Consider the following 15405-nt stretch of genomic DNA (forward strand, 5'->3'; position numbering starts at 1 on the left):
GTATATTTGCATGTAAAAATCACCAATTTCAGATTATGTCATTCTGTTGGATCAGCTAATTTGATTCAGTGAAAAATGTTTCTGTATTTTGAAAATCCTTAGCCATTGAGAATCTGGTTGGCAGTAATTGTAATAATAGTAAGATTTCAAAATCTTCAATTAATTAGTAAACATGGTATAATTAATGCCAATTAATAGTTAAAAATTATCATATTTTTTCAAATAATCAAATATAATATAACTGTTACGTTATGTTTTTTTAAGGTAAATATGTAAAGAAAATTAAAATACTACAGAAAAATAAAATAAATAATATTTCATATCACATGATATTTGATATAATATAACATAATGTTTTCACTTTCAAAAGTAAAATAAAGTTTACACTTTCACCTAACATATGGAAATGGGTATATTGTTTATATGATTTTAATATTAGCGTTGAACAAAATATTGAATAAATAATAAAATACGATAGTTCTCGAGTAAATTTTATAATAATTTATCCACCAGTCTTTCTATTAACTTTTAATATCTTTATATATCAAGTATGAAGTAGTTTAGATAAATATAAGTTGATATTTATATAACTATTGTAAATAAAAATATTATATTAATTTAAAGTAATCAAAAGAGTATATATATATATATCAATAACAGATTTATTATAATTTGAATTTAAGATATTTATAGAAGTGTATGTATCTACTTATTAAATGTTCATACGTTTTGAATAAAAACTTCTTTAATTTGAAGCTTTCTAACTTTTACTTTGTAACTTTGTAATGAATTTTGCTATTAAAAAAAATTTCAAAATATAAATGGAGATGCAAATAGATATACACACAGAAGTCTAGAAAGAGATAAAGTGGTGAGGTAGGGAGGGAGCAAGCTCAAAAGATGATGGATAGTTATGAAGGGGGAGACGAGGAATAGGAAGGAGAGAAATAGGAAGAGGAGAGGGTAGATGAATATATTAAATGATAAAAATATACGAGGTTATAAATGAACAATAGACAGATAAATAGATCATATCAAAGACAAATACAGGAAATAAGATATAGATAGGAGGTAAACAATAAAGAAAGGAGTAAGATAAGGTAGAGATAGGAAGGGAGAAAGGGGTGTCAATGTGAGTGAGAAAAAAATATATTAAGGTAACAATATGGAAGTATATATGAAGAGTTTGTGAGCTAGGGAGAGAGATACGAATATCAAAATGGAGAGGGCCTAGAGAACCATAAATATATCACAACGTCACCATTTGATATATATTTTAGTATCAGCGTATCCATTGTACCCCTCAAAGGTCCAAATCCTAGAAGAATGAGATATAAAATCCCTATTCTGCCAAAAAATGGTGCATGCTAAGCAGTTCAGATTCAAGGGTCAAAATATACAACAAAACACATCATATATGTAAATAATATTGGATAAGTGTATTTAATGGTCAACATTATTGAAAAAATAATGTCATAGATGAGCATTATTAGGTAATAAAAATTCCTCTTTTTTGTAACAACAAACTCCTAAAGGATAGATCTTCTAAATCTTGATTGACGATCTCTTATATGTTTTGCATGACTGAATGAAAGAATCAGCATACGCATGCAGTTTATTGTAAGTGTGACAAGGAAACCCACAAGTATGCCTTCCATAACTATTTTAAGATTTAAAATGGAGGAAGGTACAACATTAAAATTAAATATGATCTAATGGGTTTACACGAAGAAGAACCAAGAGTAGCTTGATTAGTAATGTGATTTTTGAGTTCCAATTCTTCGGTCTGATGGTTGTATGTGCCTTATTGTGCAAAAGTAGAGAGCATACCATTATACAAAAATTTGTACGAACAGATTTCATTTATTAAAGCATATATCATTTGACATTCAAACTAAAAGCATAATACCCCATAGGATGGCCAAAATAACGACTTACATTTATCTAGCCTCTCAACAAAACACTTAGAAAAAGTATGTCATAGATCATTTATTAGTCAATTTAAAAAACATCTGGTCACCACGAATCCCCGTCAAGCAGTAGTTCCATATCTTGCTTAAAGCAAATTGTACATTTGCACGGCTAAATCAAGGAATCCATATACAGGTCGTTTAGCTTTAGTGAGAAGATTCGCAATGGGTCTACCTAAAATAATAATTTACAGCAAACTAACATAAGTGGATCTCATTCAAAACTTCCAAGATTTGCAAAGAAAAAGTTCAAGATTAAATTGAATATGAAGACCTATGTTTACAGAAAACCACGAGTGGCTTAAACAATTTTGTGATTTTTGGGTTGAATTCTTTGATCGAACTAATTATTCAGCATGATAGTTATTGTACATGCATCTATCATGTAAGCATAAATAGAGCACCAATATTTGAAAATTGCTGTAAAAGCAGATTTTTCCACACAGTTTTTCATCCACCCGCATGGCTAACATGTTTACATAATCGAATTGCCTTCTGAATTCAAAAATATTAGAACAACATAGGAACTGCAATTAACTTGACAAGAGCAAAAGCGAAAATCTCTGATAGGCATCCTTATGTTTCTGACTAAAAGAAAGCAGCTACTGTTTATCTGCATTTCTAAAGAATCATTTCAAGAAGATAAATGACAAATAAACATATAATAACAGAAAAATAGGGGTAACTATTGCTGCTCTAGCTCAGGACGATCTTCATCTATACTGCTTTGTGAGAGCCTGTAATACAGAAGCATCATGGTGGCCATACAAGACCTGTACAAGTACCAATTAACAAAATTGATTGGATCAATCTCAAATTTTGAAAACAAATGCCAATCTTTTACACATAAACCTTCAAGTATGCATTATTACTACCAGAAATTAAGATAGGCTTTTAAAAATCCTGCCACATCTATCTAGGATAAAAAGCAAGCAACTTTAAGAAAGATAATATTGGTAAAAGCTAAATCTAACACTGAAACAAAGATATATATTCCTTAAAGAAAAAAAAAGAGGAAAAGCAAAGTTGAAATGAGTACAGAATTGCAATGAATAGTAGGATTCTCCTGGGATCCACAGTGGAACGCCGCCTTCGAGAATGCCCCTCAATCAACTCATCAGTTGCTGATCCATCTCGATCATCTTTACGTGGAGTTGTTATGGGCAAGGTAGGCAATGCAGGAGACCAAAATGGCAGCAAAACTCTCAAGAAATTCCTATGAAAACCACCTGTCAAATGCACCCAGACTTTGAGGATTAAACAAGTTTCTCAATTTCAAACCAGAACCAGTGAAAATAATGGATAATAATGCATGCTAGCTCCCTACATAGAAAATGGTAAGCCTAAAAGAAATGTATTCTCATCAGAATAAAATCTGTAGAGGATTTGAGCATAAGCAAACTTCACAACCAATAGCATCATTCCTATAGTCCCTTGCAATTTTTGCTTTTAGTAAAGGTTATTTTGTCTTGTCTGGATATACGCGGCACTAGCTTAAGCATTCTGTTTCAGCAAGGTTGCATGCACTCGGAACGGTGAGTCTCTAGCCTTCCATTTTTCAGGTGTCTTTTCTTTCTTGCATTATCGTAAGGGCTGTGCTTCTCTCTGTTTTGTTTCATTCTGGTTAACCTGCCTGCAATGGCCGCTGCATTCCGCCCTAAGTTCCCTGATAAAGTTAGGGAATCTGTTCTAAGTAGTGTCCTGCCTGACATTGAAGACAGTTTCCTGGCAAAAGAAGATATGGGTAAATTGTTAGCTAGACTTGCAAACCCGAAACCTGGTTCCATATCTCAGAAGGTCTCAGATAGCAGTCTGTTGCAGGCGTCTGCTTTCCCCTGTCCTGAATTAGTCCTAGCATGCAGGGATAAGTATGATGCAGCCGAGCAGTGTATCCGAGCATTTAATGGTGAAGTCCTAGTGTATGTTAGCCGAGTTGCTTTCATGGGTGCACTAAGAATCCCTTCGCGTGAAATCTATGATGACTGGACTATAGGTTCTTCCTACACCCAATTCTCTACAGATGTCACTGAATTCAACAATGCCATTGCAAAAGGCTGGCTTTTCAAATCTGAGAGAGTTCTCGCCTTCCGCATGCATTGACCAGAGAACAAATGATCCCCAAGATTAAAGATGTCATTACACTGCTGAACAGAGTGAAAGGGAACCCACACACTTTTCCTTGGGAGAATTGGATGTACTTTTTCATCTAGACAATCTTGGGAGAAGATAAATTCATTGATTGGGCAGATATCATAGCTACTAGATTGCAAGAAGAGCTCTCCCAGGTGTCTAGAATTTCTGGATTTTATATGACTTACTACTTGTTTTATATCCTGGCTTGTGGTAGAGAATGGAAGGGTTTACCACACTCAGACTGAAATCCAAGCATGCCTATTTACAAATACTATCCTCTCTTGCAGAAGAATAAAAACCCTGAGGGTTTCAAATTAGTTCAAGATACCTTCCTAGCTAAATTGGTGATTAAATTACAAGGGAAGGAGAATGTGAGGTTGATGGAGGAGGCCACTCAATTGATTGATATTTACGGTAGTTTCTTTACTCAATTCCCCAAGTTCAGCTACCTCAGGATCAGAGGATATGAAGGAAAACCTCTAAGGTTACCTCGTCACTGTCTGGATCATTTTGCGTTGATCAAGATATGTAGACAATTGGTAGATGCTGACAAGAATTGTAAGACTCGAAAAGGTTATGGTTACACCTTCCCTGTTGAACTGGGGGGCACTACAAATGTAGGACAATCCAAGACACCCTTAAGCTCAAAGCTGAGATTAGATCCATGAACCTATTAAACTATTCTACTAGACCTAACTTTGACAGTCAAGAGTTTTCCCTAAGGTAGTCCAAGCTAGGTTCCTCTGCTCTCTATGTTTCCCATTTAGAAGATTTATGAGCTAACTGTCAAGATAATTATGAAGTTAGGAGGAGGCTATGGTCTAGGTTATCACTAGCACAAATCAAAGATTTCAATCTCCCGCTAGATACTTCTGGGGTAATCAAGGAAGCAGATGAAGAAGTTGATGACTCAACTTACATTGAGCAGGTGGAAGCTTACCCATTGCCAAAAATTGATTGGACAATGCCAAAGGAGGATGACCTGCATACAAGAACCCTGCCTGTCCTAACCAGAACTGAACAATGGCTCATAAGCAAGAAATAGTCAAAATCAGTGGCCCGTAGTGGTCAAAGGGTTCGTGCTAGTTCCAGTTCACCCTTAGTTGTTCTTGGTACTAATGAAGTTGTTCCTTCTTTCATTGCAGGAAAATTGAAGTCAAGAGTTGAACCTAAACACTCTGTTCAAGGTTCAGTTCATCTCCCTCCTTCCGTCAAGTGGACTCGTTCTCGTAGCAGGAAGAAACAAGAGCAGACAAGTACCTTAAAGGAGACTCGTGATAAATAAGTAACAATGGAGCTTGACTTAAGAGAAGAGACAAAAGGAACAGGGGAATCCCCAATTGGTGAGATGGAACAAGGAAGTCAACAAGTAATAGAAGGGGCTAACACTTTGAGTGCGATGGCACTCACTTCATCGCATGTGCTACAAACTCCTCCTCCTAAAGAGAATCCTTCTATCCCTAATTGGTTCAAGTTATCAGTGAGTAAGAAGAGGAGCATAGTGCCAGCAACTCTTCCAATGGGCGATGTGGTAAGCAAATGCCTTGGGAAGATCCCTAAGACCAAAAGGGCAAAAAATTGAAACTATGCTAAATATTGATGAGAATATAGAGCAGTGGGTAGCAAAAGTAATGAAGCCAACGGCTGAGAAGGGTATAGATGAAATACAGCCCCAAGATTATACAACTGAGAAAACCATTCTCGACCCTGCCTCTAGGGCAACTGATATGAAGATATGGAACGTAGGGAACTCCAAGATTTCCCAGCGTATATGGAAAAATCAGAGGGATAAGAAAGAGCTAAAACAATCACTACGGAAAATGGCCGAGTATATCCATGAAATTCAAAGCCTAAATGCAAAAGCTCTGCCAACTGCCATTTCTGTCATTGACGTTGAATCTCCCTTGAATAAGAGCTTTATCGAACAAGTTAAAAGGGATCGTTCCATTTCCCAAACCTATGGTGAGTGGTTGAATGCAGTTCATGCTTAGGCGACCAGTTATTTCTCTCATTTTACAAATACCAATGCAAGAGATGATAAATTGACAATAGCCCTAGAATCAGAGATGAACGCCTAGGAATCTAAAAAGATCAAATGGAATGAGTATGTCATCAACATTTCTGAGGTTCAGGAATATGGCATAGACAGATTCTTGAACGAAAATTCATTAGCCAAGTTCGACGTTGATTTTCTATTCGTCGCCTGAGCTAACCTGGAATGGAGAAACATAGTGATAGAACAAGGACTAGAAGAATGCTCTAAACTACTAAATGAAGTAGGATGTCTGAAGGAAATCCTAGTGGCTGATATTAAATGCATTGACGTCAAGATTATGGGAATGAAGATCGGAATGAAAAGCCCCCGAAGTAAGTGGAAACAGCCTTTTTCTCCAAGATTAAACTGTTGAAGGAAATGAGCAAAGTCTCAATCAAAGATTTAACCATTGTCGCCAAAGAAGACTCCATGATGATCATCTGTACTGATCACTTGGATGTACAAGACAAAAAGCTTGATCATATCTTCCGGATTATGAAGATGTGGAAACTTCGCCTGGAGCAGCTAGGTGTCCCACACCAGCAGAAGTTGGTTGGTTTCCTCGCAGTGAATAGAGTTTGGAAAGAAAATAGTGGCAGTTGCCCTAATTCCCAAGAACCTCGTGCCAATATCGGTGATACAGCTAGAGCTTAGGAGAGGATCAAAGAGTCACCTACATCATTTCCCTATTTTTAGTTAACTTTTCTTTAACACTGTTCATTTAAAAACATTTGGAATTCCTTATGGAGTTACTTTTGGAAAGAATTCAAAAAGCCCTGCATGGCTATATATGTAATGTTTTGATTGATCTAAAAGGTCGGCTCTCCGGACTTAGTATCTTTCTTTTTGCTAGTAACTTTAGTTGTTTCCCTTTCTTTTGTTGATGAACAGTAAAGTTGATGATAATAGAAGTGATTGTATGGTAATTTCTGGTGCATCTGTTTGATAATTGTGTGTTTGTCTTGCTGGGTCATGGAATTCATGTGAAATTCATTCTTGTATAGATGTTGTTTCATTAACTGTGTTGAGATTACTTTTCCTTTTGTTGTTTTGGTGAGGTTGATCATAATTCTAGAATTGTAAGCTGTGTGTTGTATGGCATGTATTAAATGTTAATTGCTATATCTGCAGCATTCTTTTGTGGTTATGAGAGGATGTTTTCATTTTCCTTAAGTTCTTTCAAGTCAAAAGAACAACTGTTATAATTCATTTACAATAAGAGTAGCATTGATAAATTGTTGTAGAAGAGAGCTGTGCCTTTAAAACATAGAGAGTCTATGCAATTTTTTTGGACTCATTTGTGGTGAAAGTTGTTTTTCTTGTTGATATAAATTCAAATAACTGGGAGGAAAAACTATTCATTAACTCTTAGAAATTAAACAATACATTTTAAGAAGGTGAATTATAATTTTCACAAGCCTAAATTCCTATCATTGTCTAAGGAAAATAGTATATGCCTAGTTAGAAGACTAGTCATAAAATCCAAGATGTCAGTTCGGGTTCAGGTTCTGGGACGAGTCCGTGGGTTTGGGCAGCAAGATGAAAAAGATACTTGAGATCTAACATTAGAGGAAAAGGCTAAGATTTTGATTGCACAATTGAGGACTAGCTCTTTTCATCCAAGATGCGAAACTGGTAGACGGGAAGTGTTCAAACTGGTAGATGGAAGGTGTTCAAAGAAGAATGGGAAGGACTTGCATTTGCTGCAGCAAGGGGATGGTAGAAATGGAATGTTCATCAAAGAGTGTGCAGTGTGTGCAGATATCTGCAGTCAGTTTGAAGATTATTTTGAGGCAGGCAGCCTGAATGAGCTTTTTGAAGAGACGAGGCTTCACAAAAAAGCTAGTTTCATACTTTAAGATTCATAATCAAAGAGGCATGGAAAAGAACTTTTAAATGTATCATTTTGGTGTATTTTAGTCCCTTGGACCATTGGGTCTAGTGGACGTCATTAAAATTACAAATACCTTCATTAATTCATTATGTACTGTAATACTGAATATTCTCGTACTGCTGCCATGATTAATTGTTGTTATACTGATGTTATACTGCCCTCATAATTAATTGCTGCTATACTTCTGGTATAATGCTGCCATTAACAGTTATAACGTTGAGTTTGGTCGTGATCTTTGTCTAAAATGAATGCCCATCATATATGATGAAAATTTAATTGGAAAAGTTCTACAACTCAGAAATAGTATATTAATGAAAACACTTATAAGAAAAGGAATATACTTGAAAATTCAAATACTAACCACGTCGGGTATACTTCCGTTTGCTTTCATCATCATCATCATAAGTGGAAAATGTTGGATTGTATTTATCACCACGGTAAGAACCTTTTCTTGTTGTTGCCCCAGGCTGAAATTCACGTAACCACCCAAATATTCTTAGAGATCAACTGAAACTGAATCCAACAGATGGTATCTGTCTACAAACCTTACATATCATAAATTTGCTGCATTTAAATTTCTATTATCTTTTCCATTGATTTTTTCCAATACAAGGTTGGAAATTGAAAGTAATTGAAAAGCTACACAAACTTACACCGGCTGTATTCGGAGACATTGTGAATTGAGGATCAGGAGTGATTGCAGGTTGGAGACCAACAGAAACATCTCCATCTATCTCAATAATATCTGAACTCAAACTGAGAGAAGTGCCCGACCTTGTTCCAGGCAAAGGTGTCTCTCCCAATGCATTTGTCGCTTTAGCAGGGGTATTTTCTTGGGATGAAGTGGTGGCCACGTTAACAAGTGGACCAGATGCAAAGGCTGGTGGAGTAGTCCGAGGCTCATATGATTTACCAGCACTTAGATCATTTCCTAAGATATTCTTGGCCAGTTCACTCTTCTGAGATAACAAGTAGTACCATTAGAACCTATGCACTCTCAACAAGTATTCATTTCCAATTATGAAGCAAGAAATAAGCTTTCTACCAAACTACAAGTAAACACAGAAATATCAAAAGTTTTTTGATGTTGATAAAAACTAGAAATGCCATCCACTCAAAGAAATTCTCCATCAAATGAATATAGAATAAAAATGTGTAGGATAAGAAAGAAGAGAATATGTGCTACTGTTTATTGATTGAAGGGAGCAAAAGAGAACCATATGCTAGTGCAACATGTTTTCAACATCAAACAAACAAGGTTTATTAAATAATAATGTACCAACCAACCATTTAATTCTAGGTTATCCAACATTATAAACGTATCCACACCACGCTCTCAAAGGTACAATCCTTAAACATCACACTAATGTTATAATACCTACCATATATACCTTGAAAATTGATCATATAGGCCCAAGAATCAGTGTAAAAAATTAATAGCTGTCATAAAAATTTATCTAGATCACAGATAATCTAAATGACAGTGTCAAACAATGTCTTTATACCATAAAAGAATAATTTAATCTCTTTGATATCTTAAACAAAGGCTTGACAAGGATAGCTTTAATATGTGTTGTTAAAAGCATTACACATAGGAAAATTTGTCCTGTAACAGAACTATTGTCTCAAAATTATGTTAGCATGTTACTGTGAGAGATCATACCAAGTGAAGGTTATCTTGATAATATCAATTAGTGAAGGTCATGGCCTTGTTAGAAAAGGTACACAAAATACAAGGCCAAATTACAAAAAGATTACACCTGGCATTTTGGAAAGGATACAAAACAAGTATAACAGATGACAAACTGAAACCTTTTTAGCTAAACAGCTCAGAGCCAATAGTTTTACTTCATATTCTATGTACATTAAGGTACATTTGTCTTCGTAGAAGCTAGAAGGTTTACAGTGCCAAAACAATTGAAGGTATTTTCAAACACATTGCAAACACTGTAACTGTGATCTATACTGTAATTATGCTTGTCAACAAAATAATGCATCCAATCTTACCTATAATTTTAGTTCTGGAGTATTCAAAACTATAAGTGGAGTAGAAGTGACTTAAGGTTTAGCAGACAGCACAGTTGGAACAGATCATTATGTTATTCTGAAACATCCTTACACCCCTATAGAAAGGCAAACATCTTGCCCGAGGACATTGTTGTGCTTCAGCTTGACCACCTCACCATGAAAGCAATTTATGAGAATAGGCCTATGAGACTAAATTGAATCCTAGAAGAATGCTGGGAAGCCGGGTTCATACCCTAGAGCTTGGGTCCGGGTCCGGATTCAGGTCCTTGTTCGCTGCAGGTCCAGGCAGGGTCCCTATTGGAGACTGTGGGTTCATCCAGGTCCGCGTGGGCAGACCGACAGTCCCCAACAGGGACCCTGCCCGGACCCACTGCAGACTCGGGCGAGTCCGGGCAGACCCAGGTAACCTGCAGCCTGTGGGGCCAAAAAAGTGAAGTTAAAACATAAAAATATCAACTTTTAAATTTTTTTTGTTTTCAACCCTAAAAGAAGCCTAATAGAAAACTTTTCATTCATCTAATCTCTCACTTGCTCTCTCATTTTGGTGTGGCCATTTTGCAAGTTTGAAAAGAATGTTGTAAAGATTGTTTGTGGAGTCTCAAATATTTCCAATAATCAGTGTTGAGCGTTCCAGGTATGCATTTGATCCTTTCCTTTGCTTCTTTGATAATTTGTTTTTAGTTTTTTAATTTTTCTAAAATTTTATAAAAAATTTGTACAAATTTTGAGATTTTTATTTTTATTTTTGTTATAGATTGCAAGAATGAGTAGTCAGAATTCAGTGAGTGGGGAGAGATCCCAAAGATTTAACATTGATAAAAGTTCTCCTTTGTGGAAGTATACAACATGAATTGTACAATGTGTTGGAGGGGAAGGGTGTATATGGAAATGCAATTTTTGCCAAACCCAATAGCTCTTATTACGAAGTTTGTTACATCCCAAATTTTGACTTAATTTTAAATTTGTTCATAGCCATTAGATTGAACGGATTTTTCTTTGATAATCATGTAAGTAGGTAGTTATTTTTACCCATTGTATTAACTATTTAATGAAGATGGTCATTACTCATTAATTGTCATGTGATGTTTAATAGTTACTTGATTTTGGTGAATTATGGTTAATAATTAAATTCTTTTAAATGTTAATATGAAAATTATTAAAGAACTTGTTATTATCGTGGAAATGTTGCACAGGTGATTGTAGGAGAAGATTAAGAGGGGAAGTATTGCTAAATGGGATCAACAAAATGGGATACAGGTTTAGTCCAGTCATCAAGTTGACAGGTATGACCTTAAATTGTTTTGGTAAGGACATAGCGACTTGAACTTCATAATACAATTGAAGGACTCACATGAGCTATTAAGTAAACATTTTAAAACATAAAATAATTTAATTAAAATATAATACGTACCTCGAAAGGATTTTAATTGATCTTTCCACCATACACATAGATATAAGAATAAAATGACACCATAATATTATTATTTCTTCTATAATAGTATGATGTCACCCCATAGTTATATCTACGTGCATGTAAATAGATATAAACCATAATTATTTTCAATTTATAACCTTCAAACTTTTTCCCATCCTTTTTTATTCCATTCCTTACTTGAAACTGATTGTAACACTTGGCATATTTATTTGGCATTCAAGAGTGACAACATTTCTTTTATGTTACGGCTTCTTGGAAGCTAAAGAGACATTATCTTTTATTTATGAAGTCGAGAGAGGCGGAAGACCTATATTTTTCAAGCACCCGACTTCTATATTTCCAAGTATCTCACTTCCATCTACCACCCGATACCTCTGCAAATACCATCTGATATTTTTATGTCTATTACCAATCTCTTTTCTGCCTTGTATTAATCTTCCTACTAAAAACGTGATATATTTTGTATTGGTTTTTGCACCTGAAGATCATTTCGAGGAAGAGTCGAATCACATCGTCCAGCTAGACTCCTATCTTCCAAATTATATCAGGTTATGTGGTCAATCATGTTCCAAGCATTGCTAGATATTTCTTTATCAGATGTTACTGAAATCTTATTACCATTGTAGTGCTTGCCCCTAGTTCGCATTTTTGCTATCATTGTCGAACTCTTTTAGGGCTAGTTTTATGTTGATGATTAATAGTAGCATTGTTTTGAGATTATGAGATATTGTGTTATGGATTCAGTCGATATGTGATGAGATTACTTGGTACTTTATATTTCATGTTTGCATGATGATTATTTCAGTGTTTGCAGTTGTTGATGATGATTAGTTAGTTGATTTATTATCATATGTGTTTTCTTATGGATACTTACCCCATACTTGCATGTGTATGGTGTGCGTGTTTGTTCTTATGTATGGCGTTTCTGATGTGGTTAAGGAAGGGAGTCGTAGTCACTCGCTAGTCGGGATCTACACGATGCACCACTTCCTATCATTGCCTGTTTAGTTAGCATATATATATATATATATATATATATATATATATATATATATATATATATATATATATATATATATATATATGTACATGCATGGTTTTTATGCAGGTTGCAGGTACCGGGTATCGACTTCCCTGAATTGCCAAGATGAGTGTACCCTATCGCATTGTCTCAATGGTAAGAGAGGGGCGATAAATTTTCAAGTCCAAATCCTAAACCCCTAAACCATTTGTCCTAAAAGGTAGGACAAGTATCTAATATACTTTACCTTCCGAATGTGTCGGATGACGTAATTCGTGACTTTTGGTTTGATTTTGTATGTGTTTTGCTATAGTGGGTTTTTCGTATTTTATTTTATGAGTTTTTAGTGTATTTTTTATTAATTAAACCTAATTAAAAGATTTAATTAATAGTTTAATTTAATGAAAAATTAATATGGTATTTTAATATTTATTTAATTTAATTAATTGGAAAATTAATTAAATAAAAGAATTAATTTGGAGATAAAAGTTATAATTTTAAAGTTGGAATGTGATAATATTTATTTAAGTTAATAAATATTTTAGCAATTAAGTTTCGAAAATGAATTTAAAAGTGGAAAATATATTAAAATTATTAAAAGATTCTAGATCGCACGAAGCATGCATGTGATTAAAATATATTAAGATAAAACAAGTGGAATTATTAAAGTTAGTGGATGAGATTTAAAAAATTAATAAATCAAATTGAAAAGAGTAAAATGAATATTAAATTAATTAATGCGCATTATTTGTTCATATAGGAGTTTGCGAATTCTCGAGAGTTGTCATGTAGACAACACAAGAGTTTGCACTCTAATTATGCACGTGTTGTCAACAACACAGGAGTTAGCGCACAAGTTAAGCACATGGTGTCTACAACCTTATGACTCATCTAGAAGGTTGGAAAAGACTCATACTTAGTTGTAACACCTTCTGGTTGCTTCTAAAGACATTTTAGATGCTTCCTGAGAGTTCTTTATATTCAAGCACTCCTAGAAGCTTAGAGAGCGTGTTTTTTTGGAGGACCCGGGAACGTTGGAGAAGGAAGGAGCTTGCTCTGCGAATTCTGAGGAGAAGTGTTTTAGCATCAGTGTCCAGGTAGACACTTGTGATTTCGCCTATGTTATTTCCGCTTCTTGCACTACCTGTCTTCTTCGTGTCTTATGAATGCCTTCTAAGGATTTCATGTGTTGAATATCTTGGTTGTATGCATTTTGTCATGGGTAGTTAAAATTCTATTTGAGAGAACCTTATATGCGTAGATCTGAGGAAACTATGGGGCTAGGGTTTTCAGATGTATTTGGACAAACCTATTTTAAGGAATTAATGGGTAAATTTAGAGAACTATTATTTTAAAGAAAAATTCTTAATTTAAAGAATTAGAAAGCGCTTTTTGTTTAAAAGTTATATATATATATATATAATTGCAATAATGTTTGATAGCAAACTGCATATATATATATATATATATATATATATATATATATATATATATATATATATATAAAATTGCAATAATGTTTGATAGCAAACTGCATGTATATATATATATTTGTGTAAATCGCAGTGAGAAACTTTATTTATAAAATCCGAATTGCATATGGTAAAAGTGTTTATTTTAAAACGTATTAAAAAGAAAAGGGAAATCGTTTTGAAAAACATTTATTTAAAAACGTTATTTTAAAATATATATATATATATACATACTGGGGAGGGACGAATTTCGTACCCCCTCGGCCTGCGAATAGAAGTCACAAGGTACCTGCGAATGCAGTGTACCCACGACTGGCGATGGTACAGTCACCAATTACTGCCGCACGGCGACATCAATATCGCGGATGGCGAGTACACATGCAATATACTCATTCTTTTAATAGTGGCGTTGGTAAAATATATGATATGAATTGAATTCAATTTCATATGTTATTAATATCAGCATGTGTTTGGTTAGAATCGAATTTGTAATTCGATTTTTATATAATGAAGTTATTAAATGTTAATTATATATTTATATTTATATATATATATATACATATACATATATATATATATATATATATATATATATATATATATATATATATATTGTAATTCAATTTTTAAGTATGATTAAGTAATTGAATATTAATTATTATATATATGTATATATTAATATATATATATATATAATATTAATAAAATTTTATTTAAGTAATTAATCAAGTCAATAAAATTTCAAATAAGTGATATAGTTAGAATTTTATTTAATTAGAATGAGTTTTAATATTTAAGTTGCCAATTATTTTAGGGTTTTCGAAATTGTAAATTGACTTATTGAAATGATTATGGATAATACGAATTTGTTAAGAAAATATTAGTATTCATTGAAAAGAATGACGAATGTGGTCATTATAGATTTATTAATAAGATTTCCAATATAACTTGTTATTAAATAATAACAAGTCGTTATTGAACTATTAATATTGGAAAATTGGATTATAGTTGACTTTCAACTTATAAATTATAGTTAGTTATTAATCAACTAATATTCATTGGGTCGTTGATATGGATATGTAATTATTAATTTAATTAATTAATTAGAGTTAATTAAATTTAATTAATAAATAAGTTATGTAATAGAGTTTTAATTGATATGATTCTTTTAACAAAGTTGTAAAGTATCTACATCAAAGTTGATAAGTCTTATTCTAATAACTTGAATAATGACTTTAGATATTTTAATGGTTATTAGTGATGATTGAATTAAGAGACCTAAATTTTAGTAATATTTAGTTGACTTTTAATTAAGTATTGTTAGAATGATAAAGAGTCATATCTATGTTCATTATTAATTGATTTAATTAAGATTAATTAATAAAGCAAATAATAATTAAGGGACAATGAAAATTAG

The 15405-nt window shown here is 33.4% G+C and overlaps 1 protein-coding gene across 1 annotated transcript in view; it reads right to left on the bottom strand.

Annotated features, from left to right (window-relative positions):
- Nucleotides 1-2203: 2203 nt before the first annotated feature.
- LOC149553771 (RING/U-box superfamily protein) overlaps nt 2204-15405 on the bottom strand; it is a 59997-nt gene continuing 46795 nt past the window's right edge. Inside the window, exons 6-9 of the mRNA XM_089789128.1 lie at nt 8686-8991; nt 8394-8499; nt 3010-3199; nt 2204-2743 (exon numbers count right to left, since the gene is read on the bottom strand). Of these exons, the coding sequence (XP_089645254.1) occupies nt 2656-2743; nt 3010-3199; nt 8394-8499; nt 8686-8991 (690 nt within the window). The 3' untranslated portion in view covers nt 2204-2655. The remainder of the gene's footprint in view (nt 2744-3009; nt 3200-8393; nt 8500-8685; nt 8992-15405) is intronic.

This window comes from Cupressus sempervirens, chromosome 6 (genome assembly GCF_028749045.1).
Source record: "Cupressus sempervirens isolate cs-2001-9-10 chromosome 6, ASM2874904v1, whole genome shotgun sequence".
Lineage (NCBI taxonomy): Eukaryota > Viridiplantae > Streptophyta > Pinopsida > Cupressales > Cupressaceae > Cupressus > Cupressus sempervirens.